The sequence below is a fragment of the Camelus dromedarius genome, chromosome 4 (genome assembly GCF_036321535.1).
Source record: "Camelus dromedarius isolate mCamDro1 chromosome 4, mCamDro1.pat, whole genome shotgun sequence".
NCBI lineage: Eukaryota > Metazoa > Chordata > Mammalia > Artiodactyla > Camelidae > Camelus > Camelus dromedarius.
The window spans coordinates 10,898,356-10,921,332 of NC_087439.1; the positions used below are offsets into that span (position 1 = coordinate 10,898,356).

A 22,977-nucleotide genomic window follows, 5' to 3' on the forward strand; every position below is an offset into this window, starting at 1 on the left:
GGTTTCTCAGTTTCATTTACCCTTTCAAAGAACCTTGGTTTTTAAATTTTTTGATATTGTTTTAAAATCTCTTATTTATTTCCTCTCTGATCTTTATTATTTCCTACCTTCTGCTAACTTTAGGTTTTGTTTGTTCTTCTTTTTCTAATTCTTTTGGTGGTAGGTTAGGTTGTTTGAGATTTTTCTTATTTTTTGAGGAAAGCCTGTATCACTAAGAACTTCCCTCTAAGGACTGCTTTTGCTGCATCCCATAGATTTTGTATGGGTGTGTTTTCACTGTCATTTGTCTCAAGGTATTTTTAAATTTCCTCTTTGAATCTGGTTTTTTTTAGTAACATGTTGTTTAGTCTCCATATAACTGCTTTTTTCTTGTTTTTCTTTCTGTGGTTGATTTCTAGTTTCATGACATTGTAGTCAGGAAAGCCATTATTTCTTTTCAAACATAATTAAACTGAGGCTCAGGGAAATTAACTTGCCAAGCCACAAAGCTAGTAGTTGGTAGATTCAATTGCAACTTGTTTGATTTCAGAGGCTGTATTGCCATATTTTATATGTATTTTTATATGTAAATATTATGTTTTATGTTATATTGGGGGAGAGAAGGTAGATAAAAAGTACGAATAATACTCCTTAAGTCCTTTCAGTTCTCCTCAAGGCTTGTGCTTGAGGACAGGATGCGTAAAGAGCACCTTCTCAAAAACAGGGTATTTTAAAATTTAGTTGACAACAGGACTTGGTAAGACAGGCTTCTGTCCTGCTTTTAGCATGGAGGATAAATCTGAAAATTAGGGAGAGCCAAGGGAAAGCGTATTTTGAGAGCATGGATGCCAAAAGCTTCATGAATGCTGGTCCCTACCCACTGCATCTTTTACCATATGTCAACCAACTTGTCACCTTCTAATTATCACTCTGTTGCTAATACCAACATAATTTTGCTGAATTAGGGAATAGATGGGTGGTGGGGAAATGGCAAATTGATAAAAGACCTAAAGTCACAGACTTATAATTGACAGGGACCTAAAAATAACTAGATTTTCTGGCTATAATAGTGGCAAATATTAGGGACTCGCCTCTATAGGAATTTGACTTTCTTTTTTTTTTTTTATTTCTTATATCCTAGAATATCTTTCATCTTTTCATTCCATGACTGACCCCTCTTAATCTGGCTTGATTAGAATTCAGAGTGGGGGAGGTATTTTGCCATCTTGAGCATGTTTCTTGATACTACTCTAATCATGAGCTAGGTAAGTCACGTTTAATGTTCATGTATTTTATTTGTTCTACAGGGTCTCTTGACTCCAAGTGTCTTGCTCCTTTTTTCTTCACCAAGACTCTGTTAAAGGCAGCTTACCTTATGTACTGCTTCTACTTGAGCCTTCAAAATGTTACTCTTCAAGTCAGGAGGAACTCTCCTGGCATTCAATCCTGGGCTGTCAATGGCATTATTAAGACACTTCTCAGTTAACTTCAACACTTCTTCCTAGATGTTAAAAATAGACTGTAAGCAATTCTGATCAGTTAAAATTAAATGGAACTAGAAAAGGGACTGCTGAAGTTCATATTCAGACAATCAGGAAATCATGTCGTCTTAGGCATCACATCCTAACTTCAGGACTGTCAACTATTCTTACAAGTAGTTTCAAACTAAGGCTCAATAATCACAAATACGAAATATGAATTGGTAAGGACCCCTAGAAATCATCTAGCCCAATTTCCTATCTTTAAGCAACTGAATAACCAACTATACTCTCTGGGACAAATGCCTGAATTAAACCACACATGAAGAATCTGTGCTGTTTGCTGTAATTCATTTTAACTGGATTTTAGGTTGGGGCCTACACAGAGTAACCCCTGTAATTCTGGAGCTGTCAGCAGGTAGATGACTGTATTTGAGCTTATGTTATATTGCCATAAAGAGGATACTCTCAGGTAGACTTAAGAAAATGATAAAATAAAGCACAAGTGCAGTCAATGAAGATCATAATTAAAATAATATAAATTAACTATTACAAAAAGAAATGGGAAAAAAGCAAATTAATAAATTTAACATATCTGCACTACAACTGACATTTTACCTAACTTAAAATGAATGACAATTCACTTCAATCAAAAAAATCAAATTGAAAAAAAAATGTTAAGACAATGAAAACGAAGGAATTATTTAAAAAAAAGAATGACAATAATAAGAACAATTACCATTATTATTATTATGGTTACCATTTAACACTGGTCTAAATACCAAACTCACTGTAAGTATTTTCCTAGTCTCAGATACAGCTTTTGTTCTGTAAAACAGACTAGCTACCATTAATGGGATTACATACTGCACCACCTTTAGGTTTGAAAAGATAGAACTAATGTGTATATTCTAATTCGGTTTTCCTTAGTGTGGTCTCCACACATCTGCCTCTGGGTGGGATCCCAATGAATGTTTAACAAGCTTACCCACGTGATTTGATTCATATAAAAGTTTGAGAATCACTACTTTGTACTAGACTCTATATATCTATAACTTCCTAATCTTTAGAAAGAAGACCTTATATCCTTTTTCAATCATGGCTAGTTCATACCATATGATCCAGCAATCCCACTTCGGGGTATGTATCCAGAGGAAACAAAATCACTATCCTGAACAGGTATCTGCACTCCCATGTTCACTGCAGCATTATGCACCACAGCCAAGAAACAGAAGGAACCTAAGTGTCCATGAACAGGTAATTGGATAAAGAAAATGTAAAACATACACACATAAACACTTACATATACACACACAACGGAATATTATTCAGCCTTTAAGAAGAAGGAAATCCTGCCATTTTCAACAACATGGATAAAGCTGGAGGGCATTATGCTAAGGGAACTAAATCAGAGAATGACAAATACTGCATGGTGGAATCTTAAAAAAAAATTCCATTAAATGTGAAATCTAAAGAAAAAAAAATCCAACTCATAGAAACAGAGAGTAGAATGGTTAGGGTCTAAGGGGTGGGGAAATAGGGAGAGGCTGGTAAAAGTATACAATGAATAATCCTGAAGACCTAATGTATAGCATGGTGACCACAGTTATAGTTTTTTTATACATGAAATCTGCTAAGAAAGTAGACCTTAAACGTTCTCACCAAAAACCAAAATAAAACAAAAAGGTAACTTCTGTGAGGTGATGGATGTGTTAGTTAATCTGACTGTAGGAATCATTTCACAATGCGTATTTATACCAAATCATCAAGTTGTACACCTTAAGTATATTTTAATTTTACTTGTTGATTATATCTCAGTAAACCTGGGAAAATATCATGCTACTTCAAATGCTGACATTTTCTTTTCAGAGACAATTACATTGCAGACTTGAGATTATTTGCTAATCATTTATATTTGCTGTCACAGGATTCCCAGAGTAACCTGCATCAGACATAGCCAGATACTTCTTTTTCTGCTTATGTTAAAACTTTTACAAAAACAGGAACTCAATACACATATCACATGTAAAAGTACCTGTGATTGTTACCATCTTTCTGGAAGGCAATTTTGCAACAGCATGAAAGATTTTAAAATTATGCCTGAAATTTGACCTAACACTTCCACTTCCCAGGAAAATAATCAATGATGATTGCAGATATTTATTTGTAAGACTGTTTGTCACAGCACTCATTACAACACTGAAAATTAGCAACAATCTAAATGTCTAGTAGGAGACTGAATACACACAATGATGACACACATGCAGTTTAAATATTATCTATAATGTGTTGTTGAAATAAAGAGAGTTACAATCGATTAGTTTAAAAAAACCAATGATGCTGCATTTTTAACAAAATATATATCACATTTAAATGTTTGGAAATACATAACTTTAAAATGTTAACTGCAGTTATCTCTCAGTAGTGGTATAATAAAGGTTTTATAATTTTCTGCTTTTTAAAAATCTGTGCTTTGTACAATTATCTTGTATGTTTACAACAGTAAAAAACAGTGAAATACAAGTTGAACGTAATAGATTTACAATCTTTTCACATTGTTTTGCGATAGCATGTAAATCCAGTGACAGCCAGTTACTCTGCTGCTGATATATCTGCCTCAGATGGCCAAAATGTGGCAAATAGAAGACCAAAAGAATTAAAAAGATACGCTGATTCCTAAACACCCCCCAAATTAGACCTGTTCTAACATGATCAGATGCTCGAACTCTACTGTAGAGCAGAGTCATTCAGCTGTCAGAGTCAGCTTAGGAGCTTAAGTCGATCCAAAGTCTGCTTAAGTCTGTTATGCGCAAGGGCTTGTGTGTTCGAGGCTCAGAAAGCCAAACTTGTACAGTGGGTGTCTGCAACAAAGTAAGGGTTTACTTGCAGGGCACTAAGCAAGAACAGGCAGCTCATGCGCAAAAGACCAGAACTCCCCCAAGGCTTTTAGACAAGGGTTTTGAAAGACAACATTAGGGAAGAGGGTTATAGGATGCATGATCAACTTGTGGACCTCCTTCTGATTGGCCGACGGTGAGGTAACAGGGTGATGTTTCCAGAATCTCAACCTTCTGGTTCCAACCAGTGTGGGGTCCCTGTGTTTGTGGTCAGCATGTAGTCACTATTTTCCACCTGGGTGGGGGTCTGAGTTTCCGTAGAACAACTCAAAGATATGCACCAGATTGTTTTCTGCATCCCTTCAGGAAGAACTAGGAGTCCTGTGACTCTACTGTCTTAATCATTAACTGACTGAAGTCTGCTCTTTGGAACTCAGGGAAAGCCTAGGAGACTAAAGCCTTTTTTTCTACAAACAAGGAATGGGGACATGAAGAGGCTTTTTGTACCCGGGAAGACTCAGCGTTCTGCTTGGTTTCAATCCCCCCTTTTCTGTGATACTCCTCAATCCCGAGGGGAACGTGGACGGGACAAGAAAGGGAATAAAGGTTTTGGATAAAGAGATTAATTATAAACTCAGCAGGGGAACTCAACTTTAGGGGGACTTGGTTTCAAGTTCTCAACCAGAATGCCATCAAATACAGACTTGAAGCCACTCTTGAAACAATCTTGGCTAGGAAATGTGAACACTTTCAGTAGGGCACTGACACAGTCAAATACCGAAGGTAATTAGTGTAAACAGTAAAACCCAAAAGAAAAATGATTTTTTTTGTTTGTTTTACACACACAGAGAAGTCTTATTTCTCAGAGCTCCTTCTTTAAATGCCTAAGAAAAGCTGAAATTGTTTAATTAAAAAAATTGTACAAGTCTTTTAACTAAAGTGAAGTTCTTTTTAGTTATAACCTTGCAGAGATGCAAAGAGTTATTTTAAGGTTGGTATGGTTCACTCCTTTTTTGAGTCATGGACCCTTTTGAGAATTTAATAAAATTTGGATCCACTTTCCAGAAAAATATATAAATGAATCAAAGACAAGAATATGTATTCAATTTTATAGGGTTTAAGGCGCTCCTCATAATTATTCATGGGTAGATCCATGATCTGCAAGTTAAGAATCCTGCTTTAGAACAGCAGATACAATTTATCTCATATTTTAAATATATTTTAAAATATATACTAAATATACACAAAGGTTTTAACCACTTTATAAACTGTTTCTTCCCCTTAAACTGTTTAATGGATCTAAATGAAGCCAGAAGAATGCCTGATACCATGACAAAAGGGGTATGAACTTTCTAGAACTAGCTTGCTATATAAACTAAAAAATGGTAAGCCACCAATAGAATGATAGCCTGATTTCTAGACTTAAAAATTATTTTTTAAAAAACCTACAACAATATTAGTATAATATTATTAGTAACTATTCTCTAAGCTGAAAAAGTCAAGGTAACGAGGGGTAGGAGAATATGCCATTCCCCAATATGTCGCTTTGGCATCAGGATTATTTTGAGCTGAAGGCAACTGAGAAGAAACAGATACAAGAAAAGCTCTGTTCTTCCCCTATTTGCCTAAAAGCAGGACAGAAATTTACTAAGGAGTCGCTCCTTCCCTCTCCACCAGGAAGGACAGATGTAATCCCTGCAGACAGCTCCTGTCACTGAAAAGCAAGGGTTTAAATCTGCATAACAAGCCTCACACTTGTTTACCCTGCTTTTCCTCCTACTCTCCACTACACTTTTTTTTTTTTTTTTTAACTTTAGCTGAATATGGTCCTTAGCTTGAATTCCACCTCTGAAAGGTACTCCTTTTTCCCTGGTATCTCCCATGTATATGGGAGGTATACATATTAATAAACTTGTTTGTTTTTCTCATTAATCTGTCTTTTGTTACAGGGGTCTCAGCCAAGAACTAAGGGTAGAGGGAAAATTACTTCCTCCTCTACAGCAACTACTGTCAAATAGGAAATATTTGCCTTTGCATTTGTGAAAGTATCATTTCTACTTACAAGTTACATGACAGGCAACAGCTCGTTGATCCCTGGAGAAGTGTGGCCTTTGCACTGCTAATGTCTGAAGATTGCCTCCATTTCCCAAAGGGAAGTTAGACCTATCACCATACCTTTTGTGTCCAAATTGAGGATAAAGGGAAAGAAAGTAACTATTTATTAAACCAAACTAAAATGTTTGGAGTCACTTATGGCAGGGACAAAATGAAGATGGTCAATGAAGGCGTGTAAAGGAAACTTAACCTAATCTTTTTTATAGCTCTTCTCAGAATTCAGCAGAGAACACCAGCCAATCCCCATACTCGAAGTTTGTTCATGCCATCTCTGGATTTCCCTGTTTCCCTGACTCAGCTACCCTGATCCAAATAAGAAAGAAGACCACTAAGCAACCAATCAGCTGATTAAAAAACAAAAAAACAAGTAACTTCTGTATTTATCCCACAAGAACCTCTTGATTGGTGAGCAACTCGGAACTTACTATTTCCAAGCCCGGAGTTTCCAAGCTTGCAGGTCAAAACCCTCACAATAAATTCACCTTTCTACTTTGTTTTATTCAGAGTGCAGATTCTGGTTTTTGATATACTTTCTGGTTATACTTTTAAGTATACAAAGAAAATCAAGAGTAAAAATGACAAAGATTATTCCAAATCATATGTGGTAGCAACCTGCAGCCAGCTTAAATTCCTAACAACAAGAGAAAGGGTCAGCAAAGTACAACCTGGAGGCCAAATCTGGCCCACCACCTGTTATAGTAAATAAAGTTTACTGGAATACAGCCATGCTCATCCCTATATGGCTGCTTTCATGCTATAATGGCAGAGTTGAGTACAACGACAGAGACTAGAGACAGAGACTTTAGTTGCTAAGACTGAAATATTTACTGATCTTTTAAATTAAACAGGCTGCCAACTTCCGGTCAAGAGAACACAGTCAACATGCTGTACTTTTAATCCTTCACCCTAAAAAGACTAGTTACTAAGGGCCATTCATGCTTTAATTGTGCCCCCATCCTCACTAATAAATGCAGTTTAGATTTTGTTACTTTAAGCATTTTAAAAAATTTGATTGCTGATCAAAGAACAAGAAAAAAAAAAGATTCCTGAAATGAAATTTGAAGATAAAGAAAATCCTGGAATTGTCTCAAGTAATTAAGAGGATGAAGGTAACTGAAAAATCTGTAGATCTTGACACAGTAAGCCCTAAAGGATTTCAAACACACAGGTCAGGCGGACACCGTGAATACTTTCTAAACAAGGAGGCACCATGAAAGAGGGAAGAATCCCAACACCGACACTTAAAATCAGGGCATCTCAGGGTTGGAAAGAACGATCAGTTCATCCAACCACCAAAATATTTCAAAAGGTGATTAATTTAGCCTTGGCCTGAGGAACTTCCCACACTGGGGAATTTGCTGCTTCCTCAGGCATCTCATTCAATTTGCAGATATTTTAGGAAATGCTTTCTTACGTTGATATGAAATCTGCATAACTCTAATGTTCTCGTTGACCTTAACTCTTCTCTGAAGCTATTGAAAAACAAGTTACTTTCTTTCACATTATACTTTCTTTCACATTATAGCTCTTGAGATAACTGAAGTGTTCTTTCCTGAGATTACTGAGATTCTCAGTTGTAACTTTGCTTCAAGACCCTTCACCATATTTCTTTTCTTCTCAAACTGCTTTAGTTTTCCTAAGTCATTTTTAAAGAGTGGTACCTCTCTTACTTTTTAATGCTATGGTTGGATCTCACTTTGTAAGTCCTTTCAGTCAATACAACACTGTTGGTTTGGGAGCCACACTTCATACTCCATTTACATATTCTCAAACATTTTTTTACATGTTTGTTAATTCTACCTCCCTACCCTAATCCTACATTTCTGTCAGACTTGTCACACTATACATTCTTAAATCCAATCCTTTATTCCAGCCTGTTAAAGTCTTCATGGATTCTGATTTTGCCTTTCAAATACTGTACTTCCCAGCTGTTACCCTCAGAAAATTCCATTAGTGCATGAGATCTGCAATAGGAAGTGCTCACTGGAGAAGGCCATTTGCAACACTTCCATGGGGCTAGTCGCGACAGGTCTAAGTTTCCTGAGGGCCAAGATTTTGTCATTCTTGGATTCCTCACAATATTTATTATTTTCTATCTTACAAAGTAAACAATAAACAGGTTTGTAGAACTCGATCAACAGTGTATCTATCGGGTTCTCAAGTGACTGTATCAATCCTGGGTAATGCAGGTCTGATGGGGTATGAGATCCCTTTAAAATGGGTTCTTCGGACATGAATTTGAAGTCAACTTTGTTGTCAGTAGTGCTAGTCTGAGCCTCAAGACTCTGTGGCTGGCTCAGAGCTTCCCAGTTACCTAATTTTTAGAGCTAACCATCCAACAACTGATACTTTGTTTTAGAACAATATATTTTATTTACAGTAGATTTTTCATCCTAAAATTACTTTAGTTAGTGGAGCTGATACAAAACTGAATTCTTTTTTTGTTATTCCTGCCTGGCATTGAGTAAGCACTCACCAAATGCTAGCTATTATTTTCCTAGCTATGTGAGCACCAAAATACTCCTTAACAGCATACCGTCCTTTGCCTAACCCATTCTTTTATTCTCTTTCCTATCCTGAACCCACACTCATTTTTTCAAGGCTTCAAAACTAATTTAATAGATCCTCTGGTTCAGAGGCTCAGTTAAGTTATAGCAAAATGTGCATGGAATTTTACAAAAAAAGTAAGCAGCTACTCAGTGAATTTCCATGACTCCCTTCAGTGTAAGTCACTCTTCTCCCCACCCTGCCGACCCCTCCAGGATTTACCAGGCTTCATTCTTCTTTAGGTTCATTCCAGGCCTCCACTAAATTTGTGTCAAATTAATTGCCAACCACCTGAAGTTTTTAATTAACCCTTCTGTCTCTCACTCTGCACTCCCCTACCTTACAGAGATAGTAAAAAATAAACAAACAACAAACATAAAACTGACAATGTAAAGGAAACAGAATTGAAAAATACTGAGGGATCAAAAAAATGAAAGGCTTTCTGAAATTTAATCAGCTTCTTAAAGACATTTTTAAGAAAAAACAAACAGAAGGAAAAAAAAAGACAGACTTGGATTCAAAAAGAACAATTTTAACAATGACTATGTAAGAAGAAAATCACTCTGTACTCCATATTGGTCTCTGAAGAAATTCCAGTTATCCAAGGATGAAAGAACACTACAAGTCAGATATTTCCCTTTCCTCTTTAAAACCAAACTAAAACAAAATTCATTCTACAGATCCTTGTTATCTGTTGTCTATATATAGGGAAAAAAAGGGGGTTGTCTCCAGATCACTACCTAAAATTCACTCTTCCACTTAGTGAGGACATCTGGGAACTGATACAATGAATAATTTTTATCCCACTCAATTTATTTTAGTTATCTCTATAAGTTATTTAATGTAGAAGTATGAAAAAAATTTTAAATACAGTCAAACAATTAACTGAAGTTTAACTGGTTTAAATATATCTCACCCCGCCCACATCATGCGAAAGGTATGAGGGATGAGGCTTAAGCATCTGAAGTTCTATTCGCTTCCTTGTTTTATTACAGAGCAGTTCCCTTCCGAACAAATCTTCTTATAATTTTAAAAGGCTTTGAACTAAGTTCTTCAACTAAATCAAGATCCTCATTGGACAAAATTAGAGAAGGAATGAGCTGAATCAAAATAAAAGGTTTAACAACTGTACCACTTTTGACTGTGTTAAAAAAAAATCATGAGGTGACATTATATTATTAATGTCAAGTTACCTCCCTTCCCCCAAATATCCACAAATTTCACCTTTTTAAATGATAAACCAGGTTTATAAGAGTTCAGCACAGACAGATTTCCTAGCAAAAGAAAAGAAAAAGTATTATCTTTGGATAGAAAAGATTTCTGGGAGGTCTGGAGATGTGTGACAGGTATAAAGGAGAAATCTGAATACCTGGTTGTTGATATTAACATTGATGTTAGAATGAGGGGACGACAAAGGACTGTTTTCCATCTCACGGTGTTTGAGCTTCTCTGAGGCATCTTTTGATGCTGGGGAAAAAAAAAAAAAAAAGTAAAATAGCCCCTCAGTCTGCTAGGCTGTCATGAGGGTATAAACTTAAGCTTTTGTTCGCCCCGACACCAGTTACCATCAGTTAAAGATAATAATCCAGATCACCACAGAATAAAGTTTCTTTCTATACCCAGATAATTCTTAATCAAATTAATGGAAAGTTAATTTAAATAGGAACACTGCCTTGTATCTGAACTGCTCCTAAAAAGCCACTAGATATGAAATCTCAATAGCATATGTAGGTAAGAAAGCTTACCAGCTAAAACATCTGAAGAAAAGGCAGAGAACATGTGTGACATGATCCTTTTTTCCTTCCATAACCACAACCCAAGCTCCTCCTACCAAAACTTAGCACTTTGCTGTTTTCTTCCCTTGGCCCTGATTATACACTGCTTTCTAAACTTATGTGGAGCAAACAGATGAAGTACATACACTGATTCATTCACCGACTCAATATATACCTATTGTTAACATCAAGTGTGATGCAGGACAAGCATTTTATCTTCTCTGTGTACCACCTAGCTGCAAAACACTTTGCAAATAAAATCCTCCAACCACTGAAAAGATAATATGACAAATACAATTCAGCTTTAAATGAACTCTAATCAACAACCATTAGTTGTAATAATCTTATTTTGCAGGGACTAATTTGGTATGAGTTTGAATTTTTACCTTGTCCACTTGACAAAAAAGCTGCTGAATGCCTAATCATTTCTATATAATCAAGTAGAAGGGGGGAACAACTATGAAATCATTTCCTTTTGGTCAAAGGGATCTTTTAAAAGTGTCCATCAATTAGCTCTGTAAATCTTTCCCTTGGCTGCATATTAGAATTAGATGTGGAGCTTTTAAAAAATATTGATTCCCAGAGCTGATCCTAGAACAATGACATGGGATTTCTGAAGGTAGTTTTCTGACATCAGTAGGTAGTTTTTAAAACTCTTCAGGCGATTTTAATGTGCAAACAAAACTAAGAATCATTAATTCAACACTAATCTTCTCAAAATCTTCCATACGCATTTATTTACTTAATTGCCACCTCCTGGTTTTCTTATGCTTCAAATTATTTGACACTAAATTTTAACATGATGTTCAGATCACAGTGCTTTAGCTTATGTTGATAAATTAGTACTGTTGGGTTTGGGAGGGAGATTGGTTGAAATAAAGCTTCTTCTCCTACCTTCTGTTTAGCTGAGAAATACCCTGAGATTCTAGGATAAACTTCTTTAAAAAAAGTTATCATTTATAACTACTTACCTAGGTCAATCAGGATTTTGACATTACAACCAAAAGAAAATACAGAATAAATTGGGTACCAAGATTATAAGAACTTAATTCTTAACATCAAAACCTTATTTCCATTGATTGACCCTGTGCAAATGTTATACATCTGAACTGTTACTAATAAAACTCCTACACTATGCAACAATTTCTTCTGCCACAACGTCTATAGCATTTAAGCTGCTCAGTAGAATGAAGGGCTCCCTCACTGTTAGGTATCTACTCCTGAAACAGTTAAAAAATTATTCCCTATACTGATTCCAAATCTGCTTCCCTATACTTTCAAATTGCTGATCTAAGATCCACAAATAAAATGACATAAAGTCAAGTTTTTGATATAACAGGCTTTGAAATATTTGAAGTTGTTACATATCATTTGAGCTCTTCTTTTCTAGGCATCCCTAGTTTGTTCTACCATATTCCCCAAAACCAATACAATTTCCTTAAAAGTATGTACTAAGTAAATGTTGTTTGCTAATAGAATACTATTGCAGCACTGAAAGAATTTTAAAAACTTTAAAAATTCATATAATGGACATAAAATGTAATGTAAATAAAATCAATCTTGCCATCCTCTAAAAGATACTTTTTATTTTAACCCTGAAAATACTTTGTATTAAACAGCTCCTGCTTCTGGTTGAATCTAAATCCTAATGACTTTGGTCTGTTACATCTCACATCTTGCCAGTGACAAAGTGATCATTTCTAACAAGAGACAGGGTCCAGGGCAGGGCTGTGGAAACTAGAAAATAACCAAAAGAAACTGTTGCAAAGAAAGTACATGAGAAATGCAGGCATTCCTTAGAGATATCACAGGTTCCATTCCAGATTACCGCAATAAAGTGAGTCACATGATTTTTTTGGTTTCCCAGTACATATAAAAGTTTTGTTTGCACTATACTGTAGTCTATTCAGTGTGCAATAGCATTAAGTCTACACAAACAATGTATAAACCTTAAGTAAAAAATACTTTATTGCTAAAAAATGCTAACCATCATCTAACAATGCAGGGTTGCCTCAAACTTTCATTCTGTAAAAAGCACAGTATCTGCAAAGTGCAATAAAACAAAGTGTGCCTGGAGTAATGGAGAGTTTTCTTAATCCAATAACTGACTACTACCTTAAAAAAAAAACAAAAAACAGATTAGAATACCATTCTGAAATTATCAACATAATAAATTTGTTTCCCTGACCTCAGACTCACAAGCACAATTTAAACATGATAGATGTCAATAAAAACATAACTATGATATATCAGAACATTTGTTTAACCGTGTATTTGTAGTGATTACTTAGGGAACGAAAGAACAAATTTTTAATGCCAATTACCATTATTACTTCAGCATGTTCTATTAACCAGAAGCACTGTGTAACTGCTCATTAACACTTCTGTGTAAATTACCAAACACTCCTGCTGTATTCCACACTCTTCAGAGACAACAGCATACTCACAGGCAATTTCCCATGAGCTGTTTAAAGATGGAGTCTAATTTTAGCAATAGAAATCAAAGTTGGCAAGAGTCACATAAGTATAAGCTGCTTTTAAATGAACACACTTTACACTGAAATTCAATAGAAACTTCCTGTTTAAAGACAGTTTACACTTTAATATCAAACCAAACTCACAAATACATAGAATTTTTCAGTGTGCAATCTACTGTTTCCTTTTAACCTTTTAAGAAGTTAAGGAAAGCAGCATGCATTCTGACTTATTTATTTTTGTGGTTTTGGGCAACAACAACCCTCATTAATAACAAAATACTTTCTAGGAGTTAATCGAATGTTCAAACATTTATTCAAGACTGTGCCCTAAAAAAATCTTTAAGGAAACTTCTTTCTTAATTTTCACTCAAGAAACAAAAAGCAAATTTGAAAATTCGAAAATGTTTAATCACTTATAAATAATACAAATGTTTAATGGTCTCAATTATGTAAGACCATAAATATTTCAACGGACCCTTAAGCCAAAAAGGCAAGAAGGTATAACTATTCTACATTAAAATTTCAAATTCAACATTGATGCATAAAATATTATTGGAGGAACTGACTTACACAGCTCATTTCAAAGGGGAGTAAAATAAAGAAACGTCACTGATGTTATACAGAACATTTACTTACTCCCGTGTTCAACTTCAGGTTCCTCTGATCCAGTCTGCATGGTGGCTTTGTTAATTTCATCTGGTGCCTGGGATGTGTCCATAGTGTCAAGTGTCCCAATTACATCATCAATGGTTGTTTCCAGTAAGTCTGGACTATCTAGCAAGTCAATCTTCAGAGGCAAGCTGTAAAGGTAACAGAAAACTTACTTACACCAAGAAACTTATCATGAAAAGAATTTAAAATATCAACAAAAATCTTCGTTGGAAAAAAAATTATTTAAGAGTTCATATCCCAACTGGTTTGTTCATCTGTCTAAATCCTTTGGGGCAGATTCTATTCCATCCATGATGGAATAAAAGGGACTGAATTTATCTTCCCAACTGAAATAACCCAAGGGGAAAAAATAAACTATTTTCAAGACATTAGACATTAGACAACAAAAGTCAATGATTCGGAGTTTCGGAAAACAAATGAAATTGCTTTGAGAGAGTTTCTGTGCGGTGGTGCCGAGAGATTGCAATGAGGCAGAGCACACAAGCCTCCCTTAGCTGAGAAGATGAGGCTGAGAATCCAGGGAGACCAAGCCGCTGAAATTCATAGGAAGAATACCAGACAGGAGAGAGCAGGGCTTCAAGGAGAGAATCCTGGAGGTCTACAGAAAGGCCCCCTCAAGTATCCAGCAGAGTACTAATCAGGGAATGTGTGTAACTCCCTAAGGCTGGGGGTGGGGGTGGGGGGGACTATCCAAAAGGTTTTCATCCTGTTTGGCTGGGAAAATACTAGTGACACTCATACTGGACCACAATGCTCCTTTCCACGGACAGAATGTAAAAACATAACTCAAGGGCACTGAGTATTAGGAAGGTCTTGCCACAGTAATGGAGAATAATAAATGTAGATTAAGCATGGCAACAAACGGACAGAACACAACATAAAAGTAAGACCTGAAAGGACCAAACTATTTCCAAGTAACTCAACTGTACCCCAAAACAAAACTCAAGATTTAAAGGACTACAAAATGATCTGGCATCCAACAAAGTAAATTTCAAAATGTCAGGCATCCACTCAGAGATTACCAGGAATGCAAAGAGACAGAAAAAGAAATCCCATACTAAAGAGAATAATCAATCAATAGAAACTGACACAGATGTTAGAATAGCAGAGAAAGACACTACAACAGTTACTGCAACTGTGCTCCATATGTTCAAAAAGTTAAGCAGAAACTGGAAGATACTGAAGAAACCCAAATCAAACTTCTAGTGATGAAAACTACAATATGTGAGATGAAAAATATATTAAAATAGAGTGACAGTACACTAGACTTTAGAAAAGATACTCAAAGGCATTGCAATAGAAACTATCCAAAATAAAATCACACAGAGGCAAAAGAATCCACCAAAATGAAGGAATATCAAAGTTAACTGTGGGACAACTTCAAGCAATCTACTGTATGAATAACTGAAGTCCCAAAGTGAGGGTGGGACAGAGCAAATATCTGAAGAAAAAAAATGGCTGAAATGTTTAAAAAACCTGATGACAATTATAAACTTTTAAGTCCAAGAATTTCAACAAAGCCAAATATAAGAAACATGATGAAAACTACACCAAAGCACATCATAACCAAATTGCTTAAAACCAATGATAAAAAGAAAAACTTATTAAAAGCATCCAAAAACATTATACGTTCAAAGAAGTAAAAAGACAAGGATGATAGCAGATTTCTTATTAGAAATAATGCAACCTAGAGGGCAGTGGAGGAATATTTTAAAAGCACTGAAAGAAAAAACCTATCAACCCAAATTTTATATCAAGCCAAAAAATTCTGAACAAAGGAAAACCTAGGTATATACCAAGGAAAAGTGAAAACATCCACTCAAAAATGTGTACACAAATGTTCACAGCATCATTATTCATAATAGCCCCAAAGTGGAAACAACCCAAATGCTCAATTGAGGAATGGATTAAACAAAATGTGGCATATCCACAGAGTGGAATTCTAACCAGCAATAACAGGAGTTAAGTACTGACACATGCTATGACACCTGGGAAACATAATCTTAAGGGAAAAAGCCATACACAAAATATCACATATTGTATGAGCCTATTCACATGAAATGAACAGCCAAATTCAGAGAGACACAGAAAGTGGATCTGTTTGCCAGGGGCTGGAAAGGAATGGGGATTGACTGCCTGGTGTAAGGTCTGAGATGAAAATTCAGTATTAAGGGCTGCCTTGACACCCTTGAGCCTCATAGGGCCCCAAAGGCCTAAGCATGAGTTTCCCTGCTCTCACCAGATATTCCCTCCCAGTCAAAAAGGTTCCCCCTCCAGGTTCTACAATCAACTAAATCAGCTGCATCCTGCCAGATTCTTAACCTAACAAGTTTCACTTCTCTGCCAGCCTGTGATACTATTCAGACAAGACAATCACAACCTCTGGTGGGAACCAGCGGTCATCTCATTCTCATGTTACTATAAAGCCTGCTCCCAAAGCCCATGTTTGTTTACTTTGCTTCCAAGTGAAACACCCACGTGGCCCTATACGTTGTGAGATTTCCTCCTTCCTTAAGCCATGAGTGTATGTGTCTAATAAACTGCTGTCTCTCTCATCTGTCCAGTGCGGGGCATTGTGTTTTTGGCCATCTTGTAGTATATAGGGTGGGGGAATCCCTCCCACACCACGTGGGTGAATAGGTGATGAGCAGGACAACTGATAATAAATATGGGGTTTATTTTAGGGGGGACAAAAACATTCTAAAATAAAATTGTAATGAAGGTTGCACAATTCTATGAATGTGCTAAAAACATTGAATCGCCCACTTTGAATGGATAAATGGTATGGTATGCAAATTATATCTTAAGAAGAAAAAAAAGACAAAATCACTGCCATTTATTAAAAGAATTCATGACCAAAAGACCAGCATTAAGGAAATGTTAAAGGAAGATTTACAGGTAGAAGTAAAATGAACGTGTGGTCTGAAACATACATGATATTAAAATGCTTGACAATGATAGTAAAAAGGCTAGGAGGGAAGAAATAGAAGGATACTACTGTAAGGTTCTTATGCTATACATGAAATGGCCTAATACGCTTTGAAAATAGACTGTGATAAATTAAAGCTATACATGCTAAAGTAACCATTAAAGCAAAAAAAAGCAGAGTTCTAGCTAAAGAGTGAAAAAAGGACATACATGGAATTAAAAAAAAAACACTTGATTAATAAAGAGGAAGATAAGAACAAGAAACATGGGACAAATAGAAAACAAATAGCAATATGACAGACTCACTCATATCAATAACCATACTAAATGAAAATGGTATAAACATAGCAATTTTCAAATGTAGAGATTGCCAGTTGATTTAAAAAGAAAAACCCAATTATGTGCTGCCTACAGGAAACACAATGTAAATATAAAGAAACAAAGAGATTAAAAATAAAAGGATAGAAAAAGATACACTATCACTAGTCAAAAGAAAGCAATAGGGAATATACTGGTATCAAAGTAGAATTCAGAGCAAAGAATGTACTTAAAATGAAGATGATCATTTCATAAGGATAAAGGGGTCATTTAATCAAGGGAATATAACAATCCTAAATATTTATGAACTTAATGACAGAGCCTCAGAATACATGAAGCCAAAACTGAAAAACCTGCAGAGTAAAGGGCAAATCAAGTATGGTTGGAGGTTTCAATACCCTTCTTTCAATTAATGATAGAACAAGCAGGCAGAAAATCAGCAAGGATATAGTAGACGGGAAAAGCACTAACCACAACTTTACCTAACTGATATTTATAGAACACTCCACCAAAAACATCAAAACACATGTTCTTCTCAAGTGCACACAGAATAATGACTAAGACAGACCATATTCTGGGCCATAAAACAACAGTTGGTAAATTCAAGAGGATTTAAATCATACAAAGTATGTATGTTCTTTGACCAGAACATAATTAAATTAGAAATCCAAAATAGAAAGTTCCTTAGGAAATCTCCAAATACTTGGAAACTATGTAATGCAGTTCTAAATAACTCATGGATCAAAAAGAACAAAGTATAACTTGCTTTATAAAGCCACAGAAATCAAGACAGGTTATGTAAATTAACAGACCAAAATTCAGAGTCCTGAATTCCCTACATTTATGGTTGATTTTGCCAAGACAAATCAACAGCAAAAGGATAGTTCTTCAACAAATGGTGGCAAGACAACTAGAAATACATGCAAAAAGATGAATTTAGACCCTTACTTCATACCATACATAAAAGTTAAATCAAAATGGTTAACAGAGTCAAACGTTAAGAACTGAAACTAAATATTTGAAGAAAATATAGGGGAAAAAAGTCTTTGACTTTGGGTTGGCAGAATTATTTTTAGATATGGTACCAAAGGCACCAGCCATAAAAGAAAAACTTGGACTTCATCACAATGAAATAAATGCCTGAACTTCAAAAAAAAAAAAAAAAAAAAAACCCACTATCAGGAAGGTGAAAACAGAATTCACAGATTAAGAGAAAATTTTTGTAAATCATACATCTGATAGGGGACTAGTATCCAAAATATACAAAGAACTTTTAAAACAATAATAGCCAAATAGACATTTCTCCAGAAACAATCTATAAATAGCTGATAAGCACGTAAAAAGACACTCAACATCACAAGCCCACAGGAAAACAGAAATCAAAACCATAATGAAATACCACTATTCACCCTCTACAATGGCTATAATCAAAAAGAAAAAACAAGTTTTGGAGAGGATGTGGAGACACTGAAACATTCATGCATTTCCACTCCAGAAAACAGGTCGATTTTTTCAAAAGTTAAAATAGGAACTCACCACACAATCCAGTAACTTTCCTCCTAGGAACCTATTCAAGAGAAACAATACCCTATGTCCACACAAAGACATGTACAGGAATGCTCGTAACATTATTCACAGTCAGAACATGGAAACAATGCAAATTTCCAACAACTGGTGAATGGATAAACAAAATGTGGTATATCCATAAAATGGATTACTATTCAGCAATTGAAAGGAATGTACTAGGATACATGGATGAATCTCAAAAACATTATGCTAGACGAAAGAAGCCAGACATAAAACGCTATATATTGTATGATTACATTTATATAAAGTGTCTAGGAAAGTTAAATTTATAAAGTTTGAACTTTTGGGGATGATGAAAATGTTCTAAAATTAGATTGTGGCGATGATTTTTCAATTTTACACATTTCTAAAAATTGTGGAATTGTGTGCTTACAATAAATGAATTTTATAATATGTAAAAATAGAAAACAAAGTTGCCTTTAAAAAAAAAAACCATAGCCAAGTACAGAATTTTCAAACTAGAAAGTACTAATCTAGTTCAGCAAACTTGTAGGATACAAAATCAATACCCACAAATCAACTGTATATATCAATGCAATGAAAGCAGGAAAGTGAAATTAAAATAATTCAACCAGAAATCCAAAATATTCTATTTTACCAGTTTTTTAAAGAATGAGACTCTCAACCCAATTCACCTGCCCTGAGAATGCTCAAAGGTTGTATACATCTTATTTTGTTGATCTAATACTAAGCGGAAAGAAATTGCCAGTGACATTCTTTCCTAGAGGAATGATGGCTGTATTTTAATTATACACTGTGTCTTTGACCCAAATAGTAAGAAATTCTTTTGCAAATTGTTAAAAGAGAAAGTAAAAACAAAGAAAGAGAACTTATACACAAGTCAAGAGATCTGTGTCCCAGTCCTATCTCTGCAACTACCTGGCTGTACAACTTTGGACAAGTCGCTTTTCCTTCATTTTCAAAATGTGTTCTACAGAGCCCAAAGATTCCAGACTTACATGACTTACAGAAAACACAGAAATAGTGGTAGACTTTTGGTATCCACATGGTAGCTTTCTCATGGGATTTTATTTGTCATTCCCAGATAAATTTAATTAGAAGAATTTCTTCACTAGAACTCATTTGGAAACCACTGCAGTAAAGGCACTTCAGGAACATTTCATCTTGAACACTGTAAAAATCTATTAATGTAAAACCATCTCATCTGCTCATTTTCAAGCCTTTTTCTACTGGTCCAATTGTTATCCTTCCTAAGGGTGAATCAGTGTTAACTTGTGAGGCTTTTTTAAAAAAAAAATAAGGATAACAATATCAAAAGAAAAGTGGTGATAGGGAACAAATGAAAGAAAAGAGGCAGAATACTGTAATTTGTTGAAGCTGGCTGATGAGAATGCTGCGGTTCATCATATGTTCTATCTTTATATAATTTTGAAATTTTCATCATAAATTTTTAGAAATATGGATATCAATATTTTTGGACAAGAATATGAGAACTGGTAGAAGTTCATCTCCTGTGGTCCTAATGTGGACACACGACAAACTGTTTTTCTAACTACACATGTATAGTCTGTTCAGGCTACTGTAACAAACACTATAGACTAGGTAGCTTATTGACAACAGAAATTTCTCTCACAGTTCTATAAGCTGTAAAGACTTTCCAGCAGATATGGTGTCTGGTGAGGGCCCTCTTTTTAGCTAACAGACAACTGTCTTTTTGCTGTGTCCTCACATGGAAGAAGGAATGAGGGGTCTCTTTTATAAGGGCACTAATTCCATTTGTGAGTTTCCACCTTCAGAAAGTTACCTCCCAAAGGTCTTACTGCAAACATTGTCACACTGGGAATTATATCTCAACATATGAATGGTGGGGGGAGCCCAAATACTCAGTCCATGATATTAAAAAATAAGATTAAAAATTTCATGAGTCAGAAATGAAATAGAAGCCCACATATAAAAGAATTTAAGAACAATGGTTTTAAAAATACTCATGGTATGGGTTAAACAGTGCCCCCCACCCAAATGTGTAAGTTGAAGACCTCATGCCTGGCCAGCACCTCAGGATGGGATCTTATTTGGAAACAGGATAGTTGAAGGTGTTAAGGTAGGATGTGATCATACTAGAGCAGGGTAGGCACTTAATCCAGTATGACTGATGTCCTTATAAAAGGGGGAAATATAGACACAAGGCCATGTGGAGATGAAGGCAGAGATCAGGCAATGATTCTGCAATCCAAAGACTGCTAGCAAACCACCAGAAGCTAGGTGGGAGCCCCAGAACAGTTTCTCATAGCCCCCAGAAGGAAGCAATCCTGCCTATATACCATGATCTCTTAGACTTCTAGCCTCTAGAACTGTGAGACAAAATTTCTATTGTCACCAGTTGTAACAGCAGTCCTAGGAAACAAATCATCTCACACTCTAAAGATGAGCAGGACTTACTAAAAAGTACTTGAGAGTACTACATTATCCAGGCCATAAAAGAAAACATAAGAAATCCAAAGGGACATTCTGCAAGGGTATTCAAAGGACAAGAGAGCACTTTTCCTTTCCCCAGGAGAGTAGGGCACTGCAAAATCACATCACGTAAATGGAGGCTCTCAAAGAATCTGTAAGATAGGAGAACGGCACCTTACTTTGTGGTGGGGGTGTTGCTGAGCATTAGAAACTACTAGGCCCATGTCAGGTGTGGCATTGGGAGAGCGCTTAGAAAACTGTAATGTACAACTCTCTAAGTTTGAGAGTATGTGTAAATGTATTTCCCATGTAGGGAAGTACATCTTTCAGCACAGCGAGGTCCAAACTCAGTGAGCTGACTGGAGCTTACCTTAATAATATGCGGCAATTGGGGGTATGGTCAGCTGTTGGAAAAGCTACATTTACAGTGTTTGGCAGGGCAAGAATGCAGTTTCCCACAGGCTAAATTTGGATTAAGTCACACATCAAAATGAACAACAGGAGTGGATGATAATTTTTAAAAATTCACCAGTCTACTAATAACAAATTATTTCCTTTAAAAGTGAGAAGAGGAAAGCTTTCTTTTACAGAAGAATGCCAACTCATATTTGTAGAAAGAAGGACAGAGTTGAAAGTCACCATGTTGTAAACAGCAAAGTAACAATAATTGATTTGGGCAAAAATTATCAATGGATGATTAAAACCACTAGATAAAAAGACTTTTAGGGAATAGGATATCCATTCAGTCTCAAAATCACACTCCACAGATTAAAAGGGAAATAGGTACTTTTACAGAGAAATCTAATGGGCATCACTTTAACCAAAACACTAGTAAAAATGTTTAGCCTCATCTAATCATAAGAAGACAGCCACACAATCTAAGTTGAGATGTATTCTGCAAAGAAACTGGCATAGACTTTTTTTTTTTTTTTTTTAAATGTCAATGCCATGAAAGGCAAAAAAGGTTGGGGAACTTTTCATGATTAAAGAAACATGAAAAACTAATTGATATCTTGACTGGATACTGAATCAGGCAGAAAAACAGCTATCAGGCAGGAAAAAACCTACAAACCTTTATAAATGCTATAAATGGCATTTACTGAAACATTTGGGAAAATCTGAGTATGAACTATAGTAGTGTCAGAACAATGTTAACATTTCTGAGTATACTAAATACGTTATATACAAAACTGTCTCTAGTTTTGAAGATACATGCAAAAGGAAGTATTAAGCAATACAGTAATATGTCTGCATTGTGATCCTCAATTAGTTCAGTGAAGAAAATAAATGTCAGCAAACAGGCAAAATATTAACAGGTGAAGGTTCTAGGGGAAAGGGCATATGGCTATTCATTCACTATTCTTTCAACTTCCCTGTGGGCTTGAAGTTTTCCAAAATAAGCAGCTGGGAGAAAAGAAAAAACGTATGAACTTCCCTTGAGCCAAGGATAAGTCCAGCTTAAAATCCATTCAGTGGAACTCCACCCATGAGAAAAATGTCCCAGGGTAAGATGACCCAAGCAATAAAAGTATATTCATGGGCAAGAGCTGAACCAGGAATAAGGGAGAGAAAAAGTGTGCAAGAGATGAAGTGTACTGCCTATGTTGGGGGAAGTGATGGGTTCTGTGAAGGCCTCTGAAAAACACGTACTAATGTGTAGCACAAAAGAACTAGCACTTGTATTTATGCCATGACACCTAGCTGGATTACAACAGCATCATTCACAAATGGCTTTGCCCTCTTTCCTCTTTCTCCTTTGTCAACCCTGAAAGTAAGTACCATGAGAATAAGTGGGAGAAAGTGAAGATTAAAACAAACCACCACCACCATGGGAATGAGAATGGGGGAA

At 35.6% G+C, this 22,977-nt stretch overlaps 1 protein-coding gene across 5 annotated transcripts in view; it reads right to left on the bottom strand.

The window, feature by feature from the left end:
- The window catches only part of EPB41L5 (erythrocyte membrane protein band 4.1 like 5), a 102,925-nt gene that overhangs the window by 26,424 nt on the left and 53,524 nt on the right, over positions 1-22,977 (bottom strand). For all 5 annotated transcript variants that reach the window (XM_010979172.3, XM_031451259.2, XM_031451260.2 and 2 more), the window contains 3 exons: positions 13,845-14,008; positions 10,326-10,423; positions 1,352-1,480 (listed from right to left, as the gene is read on the bottom strand). In XM_010979172.3, the coding sequence (XP_010977474.3) occupies positions 1,352-1,480; positions 10,326-10,423; positions 13,845-14,008 (391 nt within the window). The remainder of the gene's footprint in view (positions 1-1,351; positions 1,481-10,325; positions 10,424-13,844; positions 14,009-22,977) is intronic.